The 23,466-nt window shown below is 43.3% G+C and overlaps 2 protein-coding genes across 2 annotated transcripts in view; one reads left to right on the forward strand and one right to left on the reverse strand.

The window, feature by feature from the left end:
• The window catches only part of fut8b (fucosyltransferase 8b (alpha (1,6) fucosyltransferase)), a 99,559-nt gene extending 80,972 nt beyond the window's left edge, over positions 1-18,587 (reverse strand). Inside the window, exons 1-4 of the mRNA XM_088361016.1 lie at positions 18,540-18,587; positions 17,185-17,236; positions 15,336-15,397; positions 9,670-9,722 (exon numbers count right to left, since the gene is read on the reverse strand). The gene's annotated coding sequence lies outside the window, so the exon portion shown is untranslated. The remainder of the gene's footprint in view (positions 1-9,669; positions 9,723-15,335; positions 15,398-17,184; positions 17,237-18,539) is intronic.
• tmem121ab (transmembrane protein 121Ab) lies at positions 637-22,463 on the forward strand. The gene is made up of 2 exons (XM_088361017.1): positions 637-878; positions 20,075-22,463. Exon 2 carries the CDS (start codon positions 20,621-20,623, stop codon positions 21,563-21,565), a length of 945 nt encoding a protein of 314 aa, XP_088217143.1. The 5' UTR covers positions 637-878; positions 20,075-20,620; the 3' UTR covers positions 21,566-22,463.
• The last annotated feature ends 1,003 nt before the right edge of the window (positions 22,464-23,466 follow it).

Here is a 23,466-nt window from a genome sequence, read left to right on the forward strand (position 1 = left end):
GCGCTGACGGGAGAATTAAACCAGGTCTGGATTCTATTCCAGGTCCACCCTGGAGTGGGTTTTCCCATCTTTTAGCTTTCCAGATGCAACATTGTAAAAATACACCAATTAATAAATGCCACTTCCATCTTGTTGTATTCCTACCCCAGGAGATGCCGCGATGCTTGCAAATGAGCCGTGGCAAATTAATTAGAACGCCCATTCTTTTGTTTGGACACTAATCCATCCAGCAATGCTACTTAGAGCATATTGCTTCTTTTTTTTTATGGCGGATTCTTTTGCAAACTGTTGCTCCCCTTTCTTACAGGACTCGGTGACAGGGCAGCCGAGTGCTTATATCTAAACAAAGTGCTCATTAATGTAGTTGTTTTCAGCAAACTATTAGCTTGGAGATGGAAAGCCTTTTTTTTTTTTAACTTAATCTATTTTACATGCAAGAGGAGTTGGATTTTTGTTTTGGCACTGTTGCAATCAATTAACTCAAATTGAATACTTCTTTATCACATCATTGCCAAGGAGGCAAATGTCCTCTGTTTAGCGAGAGAGAGGGGGAGGGAGAGAAGAGTAGGGGGGAGAGAGAGAGAGAGAAGGGAGGCAGAGCGAGAGAAAGAGAGAGAGAGAGAGAGAGCGCGAGAGGCTTACCCAAAGCGGTTGACTGTAGTCTGCAGATTGGACTCGCCACGCATGTCTGAATTCTTTCGCATCGGGCACGCGAGCGAGGATGGGACGTTGGTCCGCGTAACTAATTACCATATTACTAATTCGGACTGCTGCTTTTTATTATTACTATCATTTCCACCCTCCCCAACGGATTTACAAAGCATCTCTTCTGAGCCTGCGATGAGATTCAACACTTTGGACAGACTAGTGGATTGACGGTAAGCCAGCAGAGTTCATGTTTGCTTGTGTCATAGACAGATGGGGAAGGATAAAACACACTGTTGAACATGACAAGGCAGACAAAATATAAGTGCAGTAAAAATTTTATCATCACTGTCACTTCCGACCGGCTCCAGTTTGTGACTTTCCTCTCCTCTCTCTCGCTCTCGAAAGGATGCGTTTATGCGCGTTCACCCCCCCCCCCCTCTTTTTTTTTTGCTGTATCAACAATAGATTCTTGTTAAACACAATTTCACTTGATCCACGAGAACGAGTTTGCTAGCGGCTCGTCAGTTTTGCTAAATGACAAGCGGTTCGTTTTGTGGAGTCAGCGAGCGGTTTTCCGGCGTGCGCGCGCACGCCCCTGCGCACACGGACGGGCGCGCGCAAGCACATCGACAAGCGGGGTCACTGAGAAAATCTATGACCGCCACCGTTGAACTACTGTGCCCGACAATATTTCAAAGTGACTGTCGGATAATGAGAATGTGACTCTGTGTCTTTCCTGACACTACATGAATATTGTGTGGTGTCTAAAAATAGCTTGAATTAATGTGATACTTTTGAGTCAACAGGAAAATAATGAAATGCATGATTGGTGTGAATCTTTTTTTTAGCTTGCCATGTCGCATTTTGATTGATTATCTTTGAAATATTATGTCAATAAAATCGTAATTACATGACAGTAACAATTGTTGCATGCGGTCTGATTAATTTGCTTGTTATAAATTGATTGCACAAGGTCTTCAATTTAGGATGATTTTGCTTCCTATGTTGGCAATTTAACCGGAATTTACATGCAAATCACGCAGATATTTATTTTACTCATATTTTTAGTAAGTAGGTCCTCGTTAAGTGCTGCAAACTTTTGAACACCACGACAGGACTTTCACACCATTTCACCAATTGTTACTAAACGTCGTATTTAACCGCGATTAAATATTTGACCTTTTAGTTACAAGAGCCGAGCGGCATCACTTCTCGCTGCCTCCATGCTTCACTGCTGCAGCTGTTTTGCACTGAGAAATTAATTCACACTCTACAAAGGAAGAAAAATGCACATGCCAGGCTCGCTTTGGATAAGAGGTGACCCGCCCCCCTCACCACCCGCCCCCCCAATGCTTTCAGCCTCCAGCACTGTAACCAGCTTTGATAGCTCAGACTATACAGTCAACCCAGCTTGACAGCGTAAACGCAGAGTGATTTTCTCCAAGTCCCCGATTTAACAGCGTCAATTTTAATGACGCTAATTAGGATTTCTGATTACATTGAACGCGTGATAACGCTCGGCTTGGCGTTAACCGTGTCTGATACGTCGGCTCAAGCTGCGAGTGATGAGAATTTCGTGTAAATTGTCACGGGGAGGTTTCCATGCTGCTCCTCTCCAGTGTCCTTGAAAGAAATCACATTTGGAGGTGCCGGTTTTTCCTCCGGGTTATTAAGCTCCGGGCTCCACTGTATTCATTCATTTTGCTTGGCTGATGAGCCAAATGTAAATTAATCTATCATGCTCAATTTATTATCGGATAAACACACAATGAATTTGAATTTTGACCCTGCAGGGGTCAGACCGCACGATTGGCTACGCCATTCCGCAGTGTTTTATTATCTCCTTACAATGGAATTTTTTTACCTCAGGGCATGTACGCTCAACTGTCTCATACAATAAAAGATAAAATTACGCGCTAATAGATATATTGCCGAATCGTTCTGAGTCGTTCACTTGAATACCTCACCCCTGAGTAAAAGCAGAAATAACAGAAATAATTACATTTTATGGCTCTTATTACCATTGTGGCACTATATCACGCAAATATTGTGACACATACTGCCGCAGGAGTTTACAATGAAGTTTGCCCTTGATTAAATCATCAATATCAGGTTCCCGGTCTTTGCATCGATTAACATTTTAAAACAACAACTTTAAGGTCAGCCGTACACTTCTTGGCATCCCAAGAAGTGAGAGCCAATGTGCTCCATTTCAAATGTGTTGCATTACACAGATTACAGAGCGAGCTGCTTTTCATGATTGTGCACTTTGCATGCTTATTGCGCTGCGGATTGTGTTTCCGCATGCCTCGAATTCCATTTATGGGGCTCTTTAAAATTCAGCCCTCCCGCTAGAAACTCAATTAAATACAGTACCGCTATAAATATATGAGCAGAAAGCGGCGGAGCTGAGTGAAGTACTGCGCGGTCATTCAGCCCCCTCACCAATCATCTGACCCCCCCACCCCCAGCCCCAGCACCGCCGCATAGCGACCGGTGGTCAATTTGAATGATCGGCCGGAGACAATGTGGGAGGCTGTCACGCAGGCCAAAACCGAGCGCGCTCTTGAAAACTATGTGTGCCCGGGACATCAAAAACGAGATTGTTTATTTGGACAGCGCCCGCTGGCAGCGGCGAGACGAGCTAAATTAGAGCCCTTTGTCTTATTCTGCATTACGCCCGCTCAATCCCGTAATGTTGTTGGCATCATCCCGGCCTGACACACTTTTGCACCGTATGCAATTTGCAACATTGTATATTTTCCGGTTTTCCGGCACCGGTTTTCCCGCTTCGGAATCCAAGGTTGGAATCTCCCTGACCTAATGGCTTCCACTCCAATCAATAGCCACATGGCAGAGTCGATCAATAACAGCCGTACTAAACAATAACGAGGACCGAGAAAGCAACCTCCGGGCATCCCATAATGGAACTTTTTTGTAAATACTGTATGCTTAATTATAGATGCAAAATACTTAGCTAATGCGAAATAAAAATGCAAGGATAAGGTCAAAAACGATGACACAGCCAAGTACATCAAAATGGAAAGATGGCTTGGGCAAATAAACACTTGCTTCGGTGTTTAGTAGCCAATAAAGGAGAGTTACAATATGTGGACGATTGCAAATCAAAGACCTGATCCCTTAATGTTGGTACGAGGAGAAAACAAAAGTGCCACGGCGGCTTTTGACTAATAACTGCCAGGTCGAGTGAGACTACTGGATTTTATGGTGTGATAAAATGTGTCCCATCCGCAAAGCAGTTAAAGAAGTTTCCTCATCTGATTTGACCGTGGGTGGTTTTTTTTGGCTCTAAGATGGAATTTTTGCTTTTTTACGTCGCAATCCTGTTGTGAGCTTCTACTTACAATTCAATGTTATTACCGCCTATATAAGTATCCCAACATTTTGGCACCACATTGAAAAGCACAAAAGTGCCAGAAAGGGTGGCTAGTGGTGAAAGATTGGAGCCATTGCAGCCCTCCAGGGAAAGCAGTTATCAGCGATACACAAGTGATGGGCAAATACATCAGCTCAAGTGCCACAAGCAGGTCGAGACATATGGCGGTGTATTTCCTCAACGTCTGGACGCCTTGCCACAATTGGTCATCAAGAAAAAAATATCAGGTGGTAATAATTTCACTCCTTTGGCAATATTTGCTAACCAAAACAGCAGCACCATAGCTTCTAAGCAGTATCTTGGTCCTTGTGACTGTTTGTGTCTTTTAATGCCGTTTGTTTGGTCCCCACAGCCCAATTCAAACCAAAACTCATTTCACCCTTAGAATTGATTTTACTCATTTATGGCCTTGTGTTTTCCATTTCATTTTCTCTCAATTTTATTCCTCAACGTGACATTCAAAGAAAAATAATAATAATCATCATAATCGGGAAATGTTGAATCCTACAGAGCTGCAAGATTCCTCTGACAAGTAAACAGAAAATGTCTCAAGGCTCTGTATAAAGAGATGAGAGAGGAAAAAATTGTCAAGGATGAATTTGCAACATTCTGACATGCACTTTGTTTTTCTCAAGTCGTTTCAATGCAATCTGTGTATTGCACGTATAATTTCCAAACGCCACATGCAGTATTGAGTCCACTGGTACCAACCTTGCTACATTACCTTCAAAAGCAGACTGCGATTGTGATTTAATGTCGCTGGAAGTCCAAAAGCATTCCAGAGTCTATAAACTTGTCTTATATACTGCTGCCTTTACAGTCATTGGAGAGCAGGTATAGGAACCAGTAAAAATGATCACTTGACCGAAGGCGGACATACTTTGTTATTTTGAATGCATGCTGCATTTCCATTTGGAAAAAGAAAGTCACAATATGTCCGCTCGGTCCACAGAAACATCTTCCCTCGCTAATGCGTGAGCCTGCACACTTCTCTATGTGTAACGGGGACTGTCAGAGTGCCTCCTCTAATGAATACATTACTTTTACTCCGCTCATGTTTGCATCACTGAAAGAATGCCTGCTCCTGTCCAGACGGTACTTAACACGATGTATTGTGTGCTGTTGCCGAGCATACATTTGTGCGCTGAGCATGTGTTGGTCTGATGGGCTGGATGTTCCCGTGTGTGTGTCCGGCTTTTTTGTTTGCCCTGGACCGACGATGTTTCATTAATTTGGCAGAAGGTTGGCAGAGGCCAACCAATAAAAGTCGCTTGCAATTTGGGATTTAATGCAATAACGCTCGCTGTAGATTCACAGCAATCTGTAAATCGAAATCCCTAGTTTGAATCTATTCTGTCATGCTTTAAATAGCAAGGTTAGGCAAGATGAGGTCTCACTCTGGAGTCAATTTTACAGGACTTTACACTTTGGGAAGATATAGCAGACGTGCACGCAATTCTTTGTCTCCATATGCCGTCTGCAGTGATGTAGATCTTAATTAATTATGGCATGGTCCAACAAGTGAACAAGCTCTGCATGCAAAAACGTAACTCAGCCAAGGGGGTGAAAATACATTTTGCTGTTGATGGGCCGACCAGATTGAAAATCGATATTCAATTGAGCCCATGTGGAAAGTATACAGTAGTTAATAAGGAGCAAGGAGAATTTGTTTCTTTGGAAAACCACTAATGGTCGATATTTTTGCAGAAGGTGCGTTTTAATTGCGCTGTTGGTAATTAGACTCGGCCCAGGGACTTTGACACTCGACTTGTCGGCACTCCACGTCGCAGTGCTCTACGAGCGAGGCTGAGTTAATTGCAGCAGAAACGAACATGCGGCAGCAGAGAGAAGCTCGAGCCAAACGGGCATTGTCCCACACGCTGCCCGTTACAGCCCACTCGTTTGCTACTCCGCTGGCCTTTGCTACGAGGACACAAATTGTGAGGCATCTGAGGTGAGCTCTGTCATAACCTCGCCGTATGAGGGCCGGCTCTGCAGGATTAGCACTTCAACCCTGAAAGGAACTCTAACAATAGCGTAAATCAGCATCAATGTAAATCACTTGTGACAGGGAGGGGGGAGGGGTGGGGGGTGGGGGCAGGCTGCAGCCACCACCGGTGGACTGATTAGTTCGCAGCAGCAGCCGCTTTCTGGGGAGATGCACGTTCTTGGCGTTGAGAGGCAGAAACATCTGCTAGTGTGTCACTGCCTCTGGGCTGTGGAGAACTTGTCTCGCTCTCTCTCTCTCGCTGCGTCTCGCTCGCTTGCTCCTTTCAGCCATCACTCCCCATAACCTCAACTCACCCCCTTGTTTCCCCACTCTCGCATCTTGCAGCACTTAAAAGCTACATCAACACGCAAGCCGGCACTCATGTCGTCCTAAAACATACCGCTTGTGTCCACAAAACGAACGGCACCGTGTCAACACATAAATGTTGCCTTACCTTTTTTTTTTTTTCCTGTTTTTACTGATGTGTAATTTCTCTCTTTTGCGTCTTCCTCGCAACATCCGTACTGCCTCTCAACTCAGTAGGGCGCTAATCGACGTTCAGAAAGCCGCTCTACTCTGCAATTAGCCGTAAACCTACGGAAAAAGAAAAACAATGATAAATAAACATGAAACGATTCGCGCGCCTCGCCTGCCACACGAGGCACTCAATTCAAGGCTTGTTTCTTATCAACACTTCAAGGCCGGTTATTTCAAACACTCTTCACAGCACACTACACACAACTCCACAGACAATCACGACTCGACTCTCCCAGTCATAGCTGGAAAATACAAAAAAAAGAACTAGAAGAACATCAATGCTTTTTTTTTGGACATAAATAAACTAGAGGACAGAATTAAGATTTTAGATTCAAAAGTCAACCCAACTGCAATTATATCAATTCGGGACGTCCAATGGCTTTAGTATCGGTGGCTTGTTATCGGCCGTCTCGACAAGTACCGATACTCGCCCATCACTGAAAACAAACTGTTTGATACATATTGTACTATTTTTTTTCCTGTCATGACAGTATTGCTGAGCTAAATCACAGCGCTTTGTGTAAACAAGGCTCAGAACTCAACAGACACAAGCAGTTTCAAGCGTCATCCCTTCTGATTCTTTGAAAGGCCCAAACCAGCCATTTACTGTATGTGGGTGTTGTTCCTAGAAGCAGAGATAAAGCAGTGTTGGGTGCTTCATCTTTGTCCACACGGCTCTTTGGCTGCGTGTCCGAAATTTGCTGCCCACAGTTTCAAGTCAGAGCCAGAGACACGGGCTGCAGCCTCCACCGAACCGAAAAGCTTCATCATCCAGCAAACATGCTCATTTAGCCTGACTTGGCTCGCAATATGAAGGGATTACAAAAGGAAAAAAAACACTTTTTTTTTTTTTTTGGACTTCTTTGTTTTGGTGGCTTTGTCTGGCTCCCTTATTTCCCACTTTCTTCGATTTCAAATGATTTCTTTCTTCCCAATGTTTACACTTAATGAAACCAGACCGTTTGAGTCCCAGAAGCATGACGCCTTTGAACGTTATCCTTCGTCTCAGTAGATCAATATCAGCTATGTTGTGCAACCGTCTGCTCGTAATGACTAAAACTTTGTTGCAATAGATTTTCTTTCTTGCGTCAACATCTCAGTGGAGACGTGACGGAACAAGCAGCATATGGTTCCCACGGTAAATGCCTTTTGAATGCTGTTTGGACAAAACGTCAACATCTCTTATGGCTCATAAAGCTTTCTCAATTTGAGAATTAAGGTCACGTTTACATTTTCCAAATGTATTTGTCAGCCATCTTGGCTAATCCAGACTTGTTTAACGATCTTGTGTTTCATCTCAGGGACAAATGATCGCCACAAAGCGATTGGGAAATAATTAACCAGCAGATGTCAAGATTTTAATGGCACCGATTAGTCAACACTTTGGTGGGGCTGTTTTCCTTGTAACAATCTTTCAAATCTAAGTGCTTTAGAGCGGCAGGTCAAAACAAACGTGGACTTATCATTAAGTCCTGCTGATGGAGTGCATCGTGAGAGCGGAGCGTTGAGTCAGATTCACGCAAACTGTCAAATTGTTAGGTTTCATATTTGATCACGTGAATTGCTATCTAAAGTCGAGCAATAAAAATGCAGCAAAGACAAAAAATCAATAAAAGGCATGAATGAGGCAAACGGAACAGATGTGTTCAGTAAGTCTGCTGAATCTATCCCCGAGGCTTTGTCTCCATGCCAATACATGAGTCGACATTCTGTTTCATTTGGCGAGATATTATTGGCCGATGTATTCTCGGCAAAACAATTAGCAGACACAATCGCTGTACGTCTTCAAAACTGCAGCAGAGTTCCTACAGATCCGGCCTCCGTGAAGAAGATCCAATGGAGCCTTTTGACTAATCACAGAGGAACTTGTTCATCAATATCCAGACTTAGCGCTAAAGCCCGGCTAAGACTTTTGTTCTGTTTCAGCAGCGCCGCCGTCAAGTTTTCCATCCGTTCCGACTTCCACCCCAAATTGGCTATTTGGGCGAGTCGCTACATGGTTCCTTCCTTTCCTTCATAGAGGTTAATGGGTTTGCCGCGTTCTGTGTCACAGCAGGAGGGCTCTCATATGCAGTTGCCCGAGCTTAAAATAAAAAAAAAAAACCTGAAAGCAGCGCTAGCCGTTTATGCGTATGTGGACGATAAATTCGTACGTGCGAGTCGTATGTGCACGACAGATTTCGCATGTTCGAAACCCAGCGTGAGCGAGCGGGAGACACGCTACGTCGGGCTGAAGTCAAACTGTAGGGAGATAAAAGAAGCAGGAAGAAGCTTAAAAGCGCGCCACCGCTGCAGGTGTGCGGCTGTGTGGGAACGATAGAACGCTTGTGTCGTTCATCGGCTTGCCGCTCACGACTACGGTTAATTATTCACCGGGGTTGTGCTGCAGAGATGAACTGAGTGGCTCTGGGATAAAGGCACTGAAGGAGGAAGATGAAATTATAAAAGCTAATGATGGAACTCTGGCGGAATTTTAATTTCCTTAAATTGATTTTCAAGAGGTTCCCGACCTAACGAACACGGACGGACATTGAGAAAGGGGGAGGCGGGAAAGTCGGTTTCTTTTCACCCTGACGCTCTTAAGCATCATTGGACACTTTCACGTCCGTCCATTTGTTTAAGTCCCTTCTTGTTAAGATCAAATTCACAACCCCTTTCTCGGTTCACATCTCCTGAGAATTTCATTATCTAACAAACTCTCTCAAACACACAGGAAGCACTCAAATGTCAAAGCGATTGGAAATCCTGTGAAATGCAAACTGCCTGATAGATATTCATAACGAACCCCGAAAAATAAGATCTGCAGAGGATCCGAGAGCAATGTGACCTCATCATAACCGCAAATCACCTGAAATTAAAGACAAGTATCTCTTTCATTGCCATGGCAACCCCTGATAACCTACTTTAGTGGGCTATAATACTGCCTGGAAAGCTCGAGTGTGGTTACCCTGGTGTCAATATAGACTGTGCTGTTCATAGTTTTTACAAGCACACAGTAAAACGAATGGCTAAGTAAGCAAATGCTAATGACATTGCATCACTTTACAACAAGAGGGTCATGTTCTCCTGTTTGTCGGCAGCGTAGCGGAAAACTTACCATCGTTTCCACTACAGATGAGCATAGATTCTCCTTGCCATCTTGACGATTATCTAAAGAAACAGGAAAAATAATTAGTCATCCATTTTCCTCAGTTTAATGGCATTTAGGGGGAAAAAAACACTCCTACTCTCATAAAGTTTAACTGGAACTCTTCTAAAACAAGTTAAATACATTTTTTAAAAAGCAATTTTGTGCAAGCCCAGTCAGTAGTTAATGGGCAAATCCCCATGGCAACCCATTTGACTATCATGGATATGTTGAGCTTATATTCATCCCCGGAGGATAAATTCAATTTTCACTCTGCTGTTTAATTGGTATTGCATGCAAAGCACCGCAAAGAACTAATTCCCACTGAGGATAGCAAGCAAGAAGTCAAGGGAGAGTTGCTCAAGGGTGAGAAGACCACATTTCAACCCAAAGCCATGTCCTTGTTGACTTAGCTACTACGGCCTCCTAAACAATACCTGAGGCAGATTCCACTATTCCAGTGGGATGGGCATTGAGCCCTGTGGGACTAATATCTATTACTGGAGCTTGGTTGGCCTTGAGAACCTTCTCTTTCTTGTCTTGTTTGCCATTTTGTACAGTATTTTCAAATGAGGAAGGAAAATGGTTTTACCCGGAGTAAACCACAAATAATCTAATAGAGTATATTACGCTTCATACTAAATTGCAACGAGAGCAGGCTCCTGCGTCTCATGTCACTTTATTCTCTCCTCCCTGTCTATCTATCGCTTGTCCTCTATGACCAACACGCCTCCTTGGCTATGCCTGTTAGCCTGCTAAATGTGCAGCGGGCCGTGGAAAAGAGCAAAAGGCTCAGTGATTGGCAGAGATAAGGCCTCTAATTAGAGGCAGTGATTGGGAGTTGCAAAGGGCGCTTTGCTGGTAGGCAGAGATGGAGGAGACAGACGTATTGAGGGCGCCCAACCCCGCCGCAATTAGACACACATCTGCTATCAACCATCAGTTCAGTGTCCTTACAACAGACGTTCTGACGCATGTCGCCTGTCAATGTCATTCATTGTCCCCGTTTTCCTTTTGCTTGTACAACCGGCTGACACGCCTGCTTATTGGTTCTGGAGAGACTACCGTGAAGGAAGAGCAAGATAAATGCCCATCTGATGTAAGCATGCTGGGCAATAGAAAAAAAAATGAAAATGAGAATAAACTTGACTTAAGATCTGAACCAAGAATGGAACGTCTAAGGTGGAACAAAATCCAATCCTGCTTGAGAACCATAGTTGGGATCTTGAAGCAATTCTTTCAACTTCTGCATCCCGAAATTTTATATTCTTGAATATCAAAAGGAGATAACTACTGCAAAACGTGAAAATTGCCACCTCGCATTATTATCTTCTATCCGGTGATTATACAATCTGTAGTGTTTGACCTTGAGCCGTTTTTATTACACTTGGATCATATAAATATATGCATGATTAGAGTCAGACACCGGAACAGACATCGGCATAGATTTGTTTAATTTAGAAGATAATTGCACATGCAATAATGTTGTCCCGTTGTTTATGCGGACAATTAACATATTCACCGTGGGCGAGACGGTATGAGCACCGTGCCGAGATTTTACAGCCAGGGTGAAATGTCACATCATCTAAGCGCCAAGTTTTATGACTCTAATCTACTCTGCAGATGCAGCACCCACTAGCATGTTCCAAATGAAAGAATAGCACATTGCACTACATCAGGAGGCTCTTTGCCGCAGGGGGTTGTCATTCCATCCGTGCAATTTATGAGCTGATACTTCAACGGCCTAATTTAAGATACGGTGGAGTCATCATTTAGATAATCAACACTCGGCAAGTAAAAAACCCCGAGAGAAGTCGGCCGTGATGTATAAGCCGGAGCCGTGCAACTTCTGCTATCTGCTCCGGTCTTAAATCTTACGGTCTCGCATTTGGCAAAGGGCGGCACTGCTGCGGAAGTCCGTGTGGGCTTTTTGACAGTTGCACTAAAGAAGGCTCCAGCGTGGCGACGCAGGGGAGTACTTGAGCGTTGCCTTTAAGCAAAAGACATTGCTCAACACAGGCAGCGGCCGAAAGGGAAATTTTATCCGGCGGGCATCATCCATATCCGGGAAAGAGTCTAAGTGGTGTCCCTCCAAGGTGGCATAATATTAATTATGACCCCACTCTGTAATATTACTGCAGAAACATCTTTTATATTTCAGTCATATTCTGACAATGACTGTTTGATTCATGCGCAGTGGTTCTCTTAATGTGTGTGTTCCGATTCCGATCACTTGTTCTTGCTATCTCGCAATGTAAACATGAAGAATGTGAGCTCGGCTTGGAAAACGTGACCCTGAGGGAGACGTGTACTACAACAGTCGTTCGGCGTAATAGGGAAGCGGGAGATTGTTAGATGTGAGGGAAGGCTCAGCTTTATCCCCTTAGCGCAGGTCAAACAGGTTCGGAGAGATAGCGAAGAAAGCAGGGTGAAAATAGACGCTTTTCGCCCGGTAGGTGCTCGGCATTTATGACAGAAAGCAAAACAAGCAACAAATTTGTATTCCAATCATTGCCGCATTGATTTCTAGTGAGACGTTTATTTGACGTTATCGGTTCGTAGTAGGCAAAAGGCGAGCTACGGCGCAGTACATAAAACAAACAAATACGTAAAAGGCTAACAATGCAGCGCAACGCTAGCAATGGTTTGTCCGATCAAAAATAAAAGGAAAAATTTTCCTGCAGCCCGAAAAGCAACCGAGATAGTCTTTTGGGTTGGCTGCGTACTTTGCAATCTCATTTCAATTTTTTTTTCCATCTTCAGTCTGATCACAGTGACCGAGTTGACATGGCGACACAGGCATGAGTCATTTGATTAAATTACAGCCTATACATATTTATAGTACGGAGAGTCCTTTCGTGCTTTCAGACTGCACAATACAGAAAAATGAAAAGCGGTTTCTTCTAATAACAATGACGGCATGTTTTGTTGTTTGCGGGCAACTTTCCATGTGACTTTCCTCAGCTCCTGTCGAGACGCATTTTATGCTTCCATCTTTTTGCCAGTGCTGGTGTTATTAAAGCATAGCTCGAGGGAGGCGGAGCCACTGGAGACTCATGGAATCGGTTACCGCAGGACAGAGTGAAGGCTCGCTATTTATGAATGGCCTTTAACTGTACGGGAGAGATGCATGGCTCAATGTTCTCCGCCCCCCCCCCCTTGCCTCTCCCTTCAATGCAAAAGCATCCGTCCAAATTAGCATATATGTGTGCGTCTTTGTAGGATGAAAGCGAGCTGGTGAAGGATAGCAGAGGAGCACCGAATTATTTATGATCGCTGTGCACTATAATTAGCAAAAACTAAATTGCATGTCAACACGGACGGCAGTTAATTCCGGCCCTGCTTCTGTCAAACGACATTACAAATGTTAGCGGGCTACTACAGCGGAAACTTACCATGTTGGTCAAGGGAAAATAAAAGAAGATTGCCCAATGGGAGGCCGTGCCCTGAAATATTTTAAACCAAAGTGAGGGAAAGCAAAGCATAAATAAACTCACAGTGGCATTTTGAGGTAATAGAAATCATTAACATCAACCCACTATATGCATGTGAGGTATTGTGCTTCCAAAAAAAAGGACAATAATTGATGGGTGTAGAATATTAATCACATTTAATAGGATATCTTAATGGTGCTTCTCCAGTCCTGAATGTGTTACTAGTTTGAAAGGCACAAATTAAAAGGAGTTAATTAGCGGGCCCCATCTGCCTGCAAAGCCTTTGTGGGACTGTTTACATCCGACAAGTTGATGCGTTATTAGATAATACTCGGGCTCTAATGGTTGCAAATGTGACAATCTGGTGAGTGGAACGTTCTATCAAAGAGGTGCACCAATGACCCGGCTGTGTTGCAAATTAGCATGTTAATTAATATTTGCCTCGGGTATGAAGTGATTTGGCAAAGTGACACCTGTGACATCATTTAAGATCAGTCAGAGAAGTGCGGCGAGTGGAATAGCCGAGCTTTTATTGTTAGAGCTAATAGGCCGGCGTGTTTTGCACGTTGGTGTTTTTGATGATGGTCGGAAATATGCAAATTGGTGTTTATCAAGCAAGTTTGCACACCGCCTTCATGGAATTCAATTCCTATTCATACTGTCTGGGGAATCATTTGAATATGCCAGACAGGCCAATTTTCTGACATATAGAAGCGCTTTATGTAAAATATTTTTGGTGGTTTGGGAATTTTTTTTTTCCAGTCACATTCTGTGGCTGAATAGGCTCGCGCCCTCGCAGAGGTCTGCCCTTTGAGCTGTTGTGACAGATTGATTGGCTGCAAGTCAGAGTCATGGCACCAGAACTCTTTTTGAGGTGTGAGATGGGGTGAACACATATTTTTCGCTCCAAAATGCCAATTTCCACTCTTGACTTTTTTCTTTTTTTTTAACAGGCCGCAAAAGCTTGGAGGATTTTATTTCCCCTTCGCACAATGCAGGTGGTGAAAAATACGAAAAAAACATGAATGGCCGCGGTGTTTCATGGCACGCACTGGAGGAGTTTGCGAGCCGATTTTTTGATGTGATACTTCTCCAAAAAATTCCCACGTGAAGACAGGAAGGGAAATGTCTCACTTGGCCCATCATTAATCCTCGGCTGGTAATATTTAAAACCCCCGCGAAGCAATCCATTTTAACTCCTGGCTCATTAGCAGCGCATCAAATCCTCTCGGTATCGTATCTCCTTTGCCTTTTCATCAATCACATGCAACAGCAACCTTTGCTCTGCATGCTGTGTCTCTTTCCACTCATCCCGTTTTTTTTTTTTTTTGGGGGGGGGTGTTTCTCCCTACCCCTGCTGTGTTTCCTTTGCCTCCCACGACATATTGAAGGTGACAGGTGTGTGAATGTTTTATGCAAACTCTAGAAGGCTCATGAAGTCTTAGTACTTCAGAAGATTTGCATCGACACACTCGGGCTATTTCATTAACAACTTGATACCGCACATTGTTCTCGTGATTCAGCTGTTCCTGGCAGGTTATCATTCTGATGATTTTTTTTTTCATGCTGACACGCAGCACATGTGATGAATACCGAAGAAGTCCTGCGAGATATTTGTCTTTGAAAAGTCATTTTAGCCTCAAGTGAAATCGAGCAAGCAGTAATGCGGCGTGACTCGAATGCGACGATGGATTCCGTTTGCCCCGCGGGGTGGCCATGTTTGACATGGACAGGTGGAGGAATTGCAAGGTGGGATTAAGGGAGACAATTATTGACAGAACAATACGTTGCTATTTCTGCATAATTACTGTGAGGAAAATCCCGATGCTTGAATGAACTGCACGTATAGCCCGATTATTGTGACAGGAATATTGTATAGGGCAATTCAATATGGACGTTTACAATGGCGCCATCAGTGCGCCGGGGAGTTAAAATGATGGGATCATGTAGGAGGAGCATGCTAACAAAGCTTCCGTGTTGGAAATGAAATTGGGAAAAAATGTAATTATGGTAATCACCACGGCCTCAGTTGAACAAAATTAACAGTGAGGGATTGTTGATCCTTTTCAAATCAGTCGTAATAGGTTTGATTGCTGGCGGCACGATACGGGTGGCGTGTCCACGTTGCAGTTCGGAGGTTCTTTCTTTTTAATCTCGGCATCATCAATCATAAAAGGGGAACGGACGGAAGATGAGACTTACTTCTCAGGCAACCTTGAGTCGACTTCCCGCTACATGTTTATCAGTGTTCTGGGAAAGAAGACCTGGAAAGAAAACACAAATGATATTGTCGAATATCTGGATTATATTTATCATAATCTGCGCAGGGAACAAGTTGAATAACTGAATTTGTCATCCAAGTTGACATATTGCGTCATTTTGGATTTTATTTCAAGTTTAGATGACATTTACAGGACGACTTGAATGACTAATCTTTTCGGTACTTAACCTTTAGTTTTGGGAGCCAGGCTAATGTTCAAAAATTCTTTTTTTTTTAAATAAAAGAGAGAAAGAAGTAAAAGAGAAAAGGGAAAAAAAGACACAAGTAAATACTGCAGTCAAGCACTTCTAAAAACTCTTACAGAAACCCCACACTAAGTTGTAATTGGTACGCAAGTGTAAAAAGAAGATAACCACTGTACAAATCGATAAAACGCTGCCGATGCTAACACGGTTTTGGCTGAATTCCATTGCTGAGCACCATTGTGTGTTGTCGTCTTCCCGTCAGTGCTCATTTACTTTAGCTTGACTTCGTTAGACGGTTATGGTCGATGCTTAGGAACTCTATAATGAATTGGCCGGGGAGTGGGAGGGACTTTAGAGTCTGACATTTCTTGTGCAACTCGGTTTAATAATAGAGTGAAAAGACAATGAATGTCCTTTTTGCTCGTCAAATTGGGTTACCTCCTTCAATCTCCTGACTGATACTTTGTAATTGCACTGCGGTCGATGGCTAACGCCCATCACGCAGGTACTCTAATGGAAGAGTAAAATTCATTTGGGAAGATCACTTGAACCCACCAGAGTGAGAGAAACAAATGGCTGCCGACGAAAGCCGCGAGTTTGGCCTACGATGATCTGCAGCCATCACTTATTGGCCGGTATTAAGTAGCGCTCAGTGGAAATTCTCCGAGCGACACGTGCTAAGCCACTGGAAGTTGCGTCCTCTGGTTTGTGCGACGCGCATTTAATTTTAGCCGCATTTGATCAACACCCACCTCCATTTAGAAGCCGTGACAGCTCGGAGATAGAGGACGGTTTATTTCCAGTTGTGCGAGCGTGTAGCTTTTGGTTCTTATCACGCAACAAGACATGGTGAAGCAGAGTAAGACGCATCAGTCAAAATAGTCAAATAACCTCTTGAAAAATAGCAGAAATAAGAAAATGGGAACGAAAGAGATGTGCGTGTACAAAATGGACTTTGAATGGAATGAATAGATGGAAAGCACAAAGTGTGACATTGCAGTCTTGCCTGACCATTGTGAGTCATTCTTAGTGCATTTGTTGATCTCAAAAATGTTTTGTAGGAAAGTTCACCTGAGAATGACCTTAGCACACTTGGCCTTGCTTTTGGAGAACTGTATGAGCAAAACATTAAGCGCAAAGGTGTTGAACGTGTTCAGACCATATAAAATGGAAAAAACGAATACCTTTAGTTGTTTTAATTTGCTTTGTCTATATTGGAGCGGGTCTGGTGTACAATACACGGACCACACTTGTTCCCTTGAGGGCCACTTTAATACGATTAGCAAACATGGCAAAGTAATTCCAGGCAAGGGAGCGAGATGTGTTTAACGATTTGGGTTGGAGCACTTGAGCCATGTTAGAATCGGAAGGGGATGGAGGCTATTATAGTTTAGCGTTTACACACAAAAAAAAAACTAATGCAGTCAGCAAATATTTAAGAAAGGTCAAGGATTATTTCTTCTAGAAACTTCTGGTTCTTTGGTATTCACATCTTTTGTGCGTATTGGAACAACAACCAAAAAACTGAGGGTGGTTTATTGTGTCTTAAATAAAAGAAATAAAAATAAAATAAAAAAACACTTACCTAGGAAGCCAAAATTCTCCAGTTCTGAACCTTTGAATCAAACAAGATGCACCTAGACCAGAAATGAGCAAATTAAATGATGGATGCAAGATAGCAGTGCACATCGAATCTTCTCAACCACAAAAAGAAATGTTTTTTCTAAAACATCAAAAATGACTTGCTCTCAACATTTATTAGCATCTCATGCATGACTCTAAATTCAAAGCCACTCTTTTGAATGATCACATTGCTTCTAATCAATTCATTAGGTATGAAGCATCTCATCTTTTTTTTTCTTCAATTTAAACAGCAAGGTGATGCTCCGTCTATATGTGCGTGTGGTCTTCCTCCACATAACATGTAAATGATTTGCAGCATTCTCCTAATCAGCCAATTAATCATCGTTTTAGGAGTGTAATCTCTCTCTTAGGCTACGTTCGACATAATTTGGGTTTTATACATTCATACCCATGCTTGGATTACGAATGAGACTGTTTGGCAGACGTCGCCAGTGATGTCATATAACCTCGTCACAAAGTTAATCTAGCATTTGAACTGCCTGTAAATTCCTCCTATCATACAGAGAGGAGAGATGGAATGTTATATTTGGCTACTCATTTGAAATTGCAAAGTTGTAAACAACCAAAATGTCCTCGGAGGGGTGAAATACATAATTTCACTTTTTTTTTTTTTTTTAAATAAACATGAAGTGTTGTTTTGGTCAAACACACTGAGTCATCATGCATTACACTTGCAAATGGATTTAATATCAATACTTCAATCGCCTAGTAGGGTGCGGTTCTACTTATGCATAAGTTCAATGTGCTTACAGCAACATTTTCAATACTACAAGGGAAACGTAAGAACTTCACACCGAGCATGATCACTTGATCATTCCAAGTGATTTAATTACCTTGAAGTTGAAAAGCACACTAAGAGCGGAAGCCAAATTATGATTTGAAAATTTACATGTGTCAGGAGATGACGAAGCTTTGTGTCTTTCTTTCCGTCGTAATTAATTGTAACTCTCTGAATGCCGAGGAAATATGTCAGGGACTCCTTGGATATCTTTTTTTTTTCTACAAAATCAATTAAGTGACACACTTGACACGTATTGTGCACCTTTAGTGGTACAATTAAAGAAACTGCTCAACAATTTGTAATATTACTGACTCTACTGATTTTCCTGTACTCCTCTCTCAAAGGGGAAAACGCATTAAATAAAAGTTGACATTTACATACTAAATAATATTAATAATAAAGTCACAAAATAACCACATGCCCACGCAAATACAAGCTTATTACACACAAAATTGAGGTCTAATTGGTCATGAATTGTCTACATTAACGAAAAGTACCAAAATGATTCAACTTACATGGCTTTTTCGTCCACCATTTTATCAGCCTTGGCATCATTAGACTCACCAAAACACCTGCTACACTCGTGACGCACCAGCCGTCGCTAACGATGCATTCAAGAACAACTCGGAAATTAGTGTAATAGCATATAAAACAGAACTGCGATTATCTTAATGGCTGTAAAAGTGTGTATGGGAGGTCAGCGAGAGGGAGGATGAGTTTGACGTTGCAATTACCTGATTTATTTGCTATTTTATGCTTCTTCTAGACAATATCATCATAGTTATTTTTGTCGTAAATAATTTAAACTGCAAGAAATAAAATGCCAACCTCACATTGAAGAAAGATGACAACATAAATTTTGCCTCTTTAGTGATCGCCATTGTTGGCTGTTCTCACATAGTCAGCTGGAATAGGCTCCAATTTACCCGCAACCCAATACGCATAGGCCCCTGAAGTAAAAATAAAAAAATAAAAATAAAAAAAAAAGATGGATATTATGGTCTTTTTTTTTTTTTTTTACTTCAAATTGCAAAATTGCATGTAACAGAAACCACGCTTACTTATTTTTACTGCAGTGGACCAAAAGTATTTTACAGCACTACTGTAGGATGTCATGTTATTTATGTACCTTATGACGACCGACTTGGAGTACCTCGGGTACTGCTTTGTAGTGAAGTATGTGGCAGCTCTATGTGGCATGAATTTTAAATAGACCAAAGCACACAACATATCATCAACAAATGAAAGAAAATGAAACCAAACTAGAAGAGCAAGTACATTTTATTCCTACAGCACAAAGTGCTTTATGTGGTTAAAATTCAGAATTAGTACGATAATAGATTTAATTAAAGACAAAAGCAAATCAGAACAGTCTTTCTGGAGTGCTTCCCTAACCTGTCTGCCATTTTTTTTTTATAACAAAGGGATTATAATTTAAGGTTCAGCAATATACTGCACCATAATTCCTCACTGGGTGTGCACATGTGATAAAGTCCAGTAGACACCAATGAGCTATTTAAATTTACAGCAGCAGCAGCCGTTGTGATACTTTGGAAACTGCCACCCCCACTACACACAGGAAATGAAGTATTTGTTTATTCATTTGCTTTGGCTCAAATTGAAACTGTAGTGCAGGGTAATGATGCAGAAAAATGAAGTGCAAAAAAAAAAAAAAAAAAGCGGATATGGGGGTAAGTAGCTTCTTGTATGTGGCTTGGGAATGAGCCGCTCCGATCAAAATGACACCGCCGGGTGCAGTGTGCTAAATGGAATTTCATTTGAGGATAAGGAGGCACGCGGCTCGATGACCACAGACACATGACACACTCTTGAGAGAAAGGTGAAGCAATCTTATTATACCTTGTCTTGTTCTATATGCATTGGTGCCAAGCTGACACATCACTTGGCTGCTCGCGTGTGCAATGGCTGCTGGCAATGACAACTGTGTTATATACCCTGTGGTGCTGACAGCTTTCTCTCTCCTCCACCTCCTCCTAAACCACCATCCCTCCCTCCCTCTATCCCTCTTCTTCATTTCATCTCGCTCCAGGCTGAGGGGAAGCTACCACGTGGCAAGAAGGAGGAGGGAGGGGCAAGGATGGATATTCAACCTGGTGTAAGAGCCTCCCCGCGGGGATGCCGGCGTAGGACGCAAGGCCTCCCGGGCCGTTGACCTGCCGTCTGTGTGATTTATGGCGGTGTTGGGAGGGGGGAGGCTCCAGGCCACTGCAGACTCCTCGCTCTGGGTACACCAGCATCTGCAGGAGGCATACGTGGAGGGATTCTAAGCCAGGCGTGCGTAAATCCACGAGCCGGATCGCTGCTTTGTACGCAGAACTCCTCCCTTGATATTCCTGCACTGCAGCAATCCCCCGTCTCACGTCTGTTAGACCAAGCCGGCTGTGGCAGTGTGTGTGGATTACCATCAGTCATGGAGTGTCGGCTGTAGAGCTCCGCCGCTCGCGGGGGGCGGGCCCAGCGAAATCGATGGAAGTAACAAAGTGATGCTCCAGTACTGGCGCGCCCGCTCGTAGTCGGACGTTAAGACAACCCCCCCCTGAAAGGTGTCAAGTGTGAGCCAATAGGTGCCCCCGCCATGGTGTTGCCGCCTCCCGATAAACGCCACGTGTGCTTGACCACCATTGTCATCATGACCAGCATGGCCTTCATGGACGCCTACCTGGTGGAGCAGAATCAAGGCCCGAGAAAAATCGGCGTGTGCATCATAGTGCTGGTGGGCGACGTGTGTTTCCTCATCGTGCTACGCTACGTAGCGGTGTGGGTCGGAGCCGAGGTGCGCACGGCCCGGCGGGGCTACGCTATGATCCTCTGGTTCTTGTACATCTTTGTGCTGGAGATCAAGCTGTACTTCGTCTTCCAGAATTGCAAAGCCGACAGGAAGAGTCTGGAGACAGTGGCGCGGAAAGCATTGACGTTACTTTTATCCGTGTGCGTGCCCGGTTTATATTTGGTTCTGGTGGCTCTCGACAGCATGGAATACGTCAGGACTTTCCGGAAGAAGGAGGACATGCGGAGCCGTCTCTTCTGGGTGGCGTTGGACTTGCTGGATCTTCTGGACATTCAAGCCAATCTGTGGGAACCCCAACGCACGGGACTCCCCATTTGGGCCGAGGGCCTGATGTTCTTTTACTGCTACATCTTGCTCCTCATCCTCCCCTGCGTGTCGCTCAGCGAGATCAGCATGCAAGGCGAGCACATGACCCCCCAGAAGATGATGCTTTACCCGGTCCTGAGCCTGGTCACCATCAACGTGGTCACCATCCTGATCCGAGGCGTCAACATGGTGCTCTTTCAGGACAGCCGCGTGTCCACCATCTTTGTGGGCAAGAACGTGGTGGCCATCGCCACCAAGGCTTCCACCTTCCTGGAGTACCGCCGGCAGGTCAAGGAATTCCCTCACCCGCAGAACGCCATGGCTATGGAACTGCAACAAAACTCGGTCGGCCACACGCAGACACTGCCCAACGCTACCGCTTTGCCGCACGAACCCACTCCGGCGCAGGACGTCATTGACACATGACGCTCGACGTTGGAATGAGTAGGTTGAAGCTTCACTAGACAGAAGAAAAAAAAATATGGGGGAAGTGGAAAAATCATCTACAAACTTGGTCACGGGACAAATTCAACTCCTTCGCCAGGGTACCACCATCATGTGTTTTAAAAGTTCACACTGCGCCGAGAGACTCCAAAACCCAACGGAGCAGGAAATTTATGTTGTGTAAAAAATGTGTCCCTCTCGCTTTAAGTGTCTTCTATTTTCTAAAGGTCACCGGTACCAGCACCAAACGAGGCAACGTTTAGCTTCCCCCGTTTCCCTCCAATTGGGACAAAAAAGGAGCAGACGTTGACAAACGGCCACGGCGAACCACTTGGCGCGTTGCGGCAACGGGTCGATAGCGGCCCGACGCTCGGCCTTCGTGCGTTTGTGTTGTGTAACCTGTGGAAACCGCAGCCTCGGGCGCTTTGGAACTACGGGTTTGATTAAAGCCAAGCACCGCAGCCGCACTGCGAGCACACACACAAAAACACACATCATGTCGGAAGAGCATGCACACAATTCTATATGCCTGCAAGTATGTGTGCAAATGTTTACCACAGGTGGGAGGGGCCGGGGGCGGGGTTATTACAGGTCATTTTGTAACACAGGTGTGTGTGTTTATGTGTGAAGTGCAAGTGAGATAAAATTGTGTGTTGATGTCTGGAGGAAGGAGAAAAAAATATTTCTCAACTGTACATTCCTCAAAATGTGTCAAAAGTAAAAAAAAAAATAGTGTTTTGTTCACAGAGATAAAAAAAAGAAATTAAATATGTGCAACAGACTTTAGTTTCATTCCTAATATTGTTGTCGTTATGATTACGCTGTACAATATCTACGAGCGGGAGGCCAATGATGTTTTAATAAAGATTATTGATGACGATTCATTTTTATATTCTTTGAATTCAATTTGGAGGCTGGCAGATTTTTTTGTCCACAAATTAACGCAATGCAATTACTTTTTATTAATGTCATATTAAATGTTGTTAATGATTTCTCATAATAATTAGCATACCAAAATATCTCCATTTCTGCAAGCATTCACATTTTTCACATTGCGCGGAAATCACAATGTCCCACTGGCTAGTTATTTTTAGAACAGGCCCACGAGCTTCTTTAAGTTGTCCATAGGTGTGAATGTTTACTGCTAAGTTTGCCAATTTTTTAATGAAAAACAATCTTGGCAGCAGCTTTAATTACATTTGTTTTACGTTGCATACTAAATTCCCCCTACCAAGTCGCAAAAATAATTAGCCCGCATTTTAAAACCTCACCTAGGACTCCTCAGTGCGTGATGAAGGGAAATTTGATCTTTCTCTTTATCCAAGCCTGCAAAAATCCAAGCCAACATACGTTTAAGTGGCTTCTATATAAATGTTATGGCCACCAAACAAACGCGTCTGGTGTAGAAAAGTTGCCAAGCAAGCAAGAGTAGAGGGCCACCAACAACGTGGAGGGCATCACTCAGTGCTGCGTAATTGCTCGCAGATGTCTGAGCCTCCATGTAATGTTCCGTTTCCTCATTTGGAACAAAATGTCATCTCATACATATATATATATATATATTTTTTTTTTAGCCCGACAAAACTGCTTTTGTCTCGATCTGACTTCAAATGAAGCAATATTTTAGACTCAATCTTCATTCTGTCATCGAATTTTATTCCAAACACCATTTTGTCCGCTGTTGTGACAGTTAATCTCGCTTTGTCAAAGTATTTAATTACACACCAAAGCGAGGTCTCGACTCGGCAACAACTGTAATTGTGTTGCTATTATCTTTTAATTCACACCAGCAGTTTATGTCGCAGTTTGCCCCGCTGCTGTTAAATCTGTTTGTATGGAATCTGTTCAAAGGCAATTAAGAACCAGAGCCCGAGTTTAATTAA

The sequence above is a fragment of the Syngnathus floridae genome, chromosome 19, assembly GCF_059516105.1.
Source record: "Syngnathus floridae isolate MCC-2025c chromosome 19, RoL_Sflo_1.0, whole genome shotgun sequence".
NCBI lineage: Eukaryota > Metazoa > Chordata > Actinopteri > Syngnathiformes > Syngnathidae > Syngnathus > Syngnathus floridae.

What these genes read in the sequence shown, in the direction of transcription:
- tmem121ab (XM_088361017.1), top strand. Translation starts at nt 20,621, where the DNA reads ATGGTGTTGCCGCCTCCCGATAAACGCCACGTGTGCTTGACCACCATT.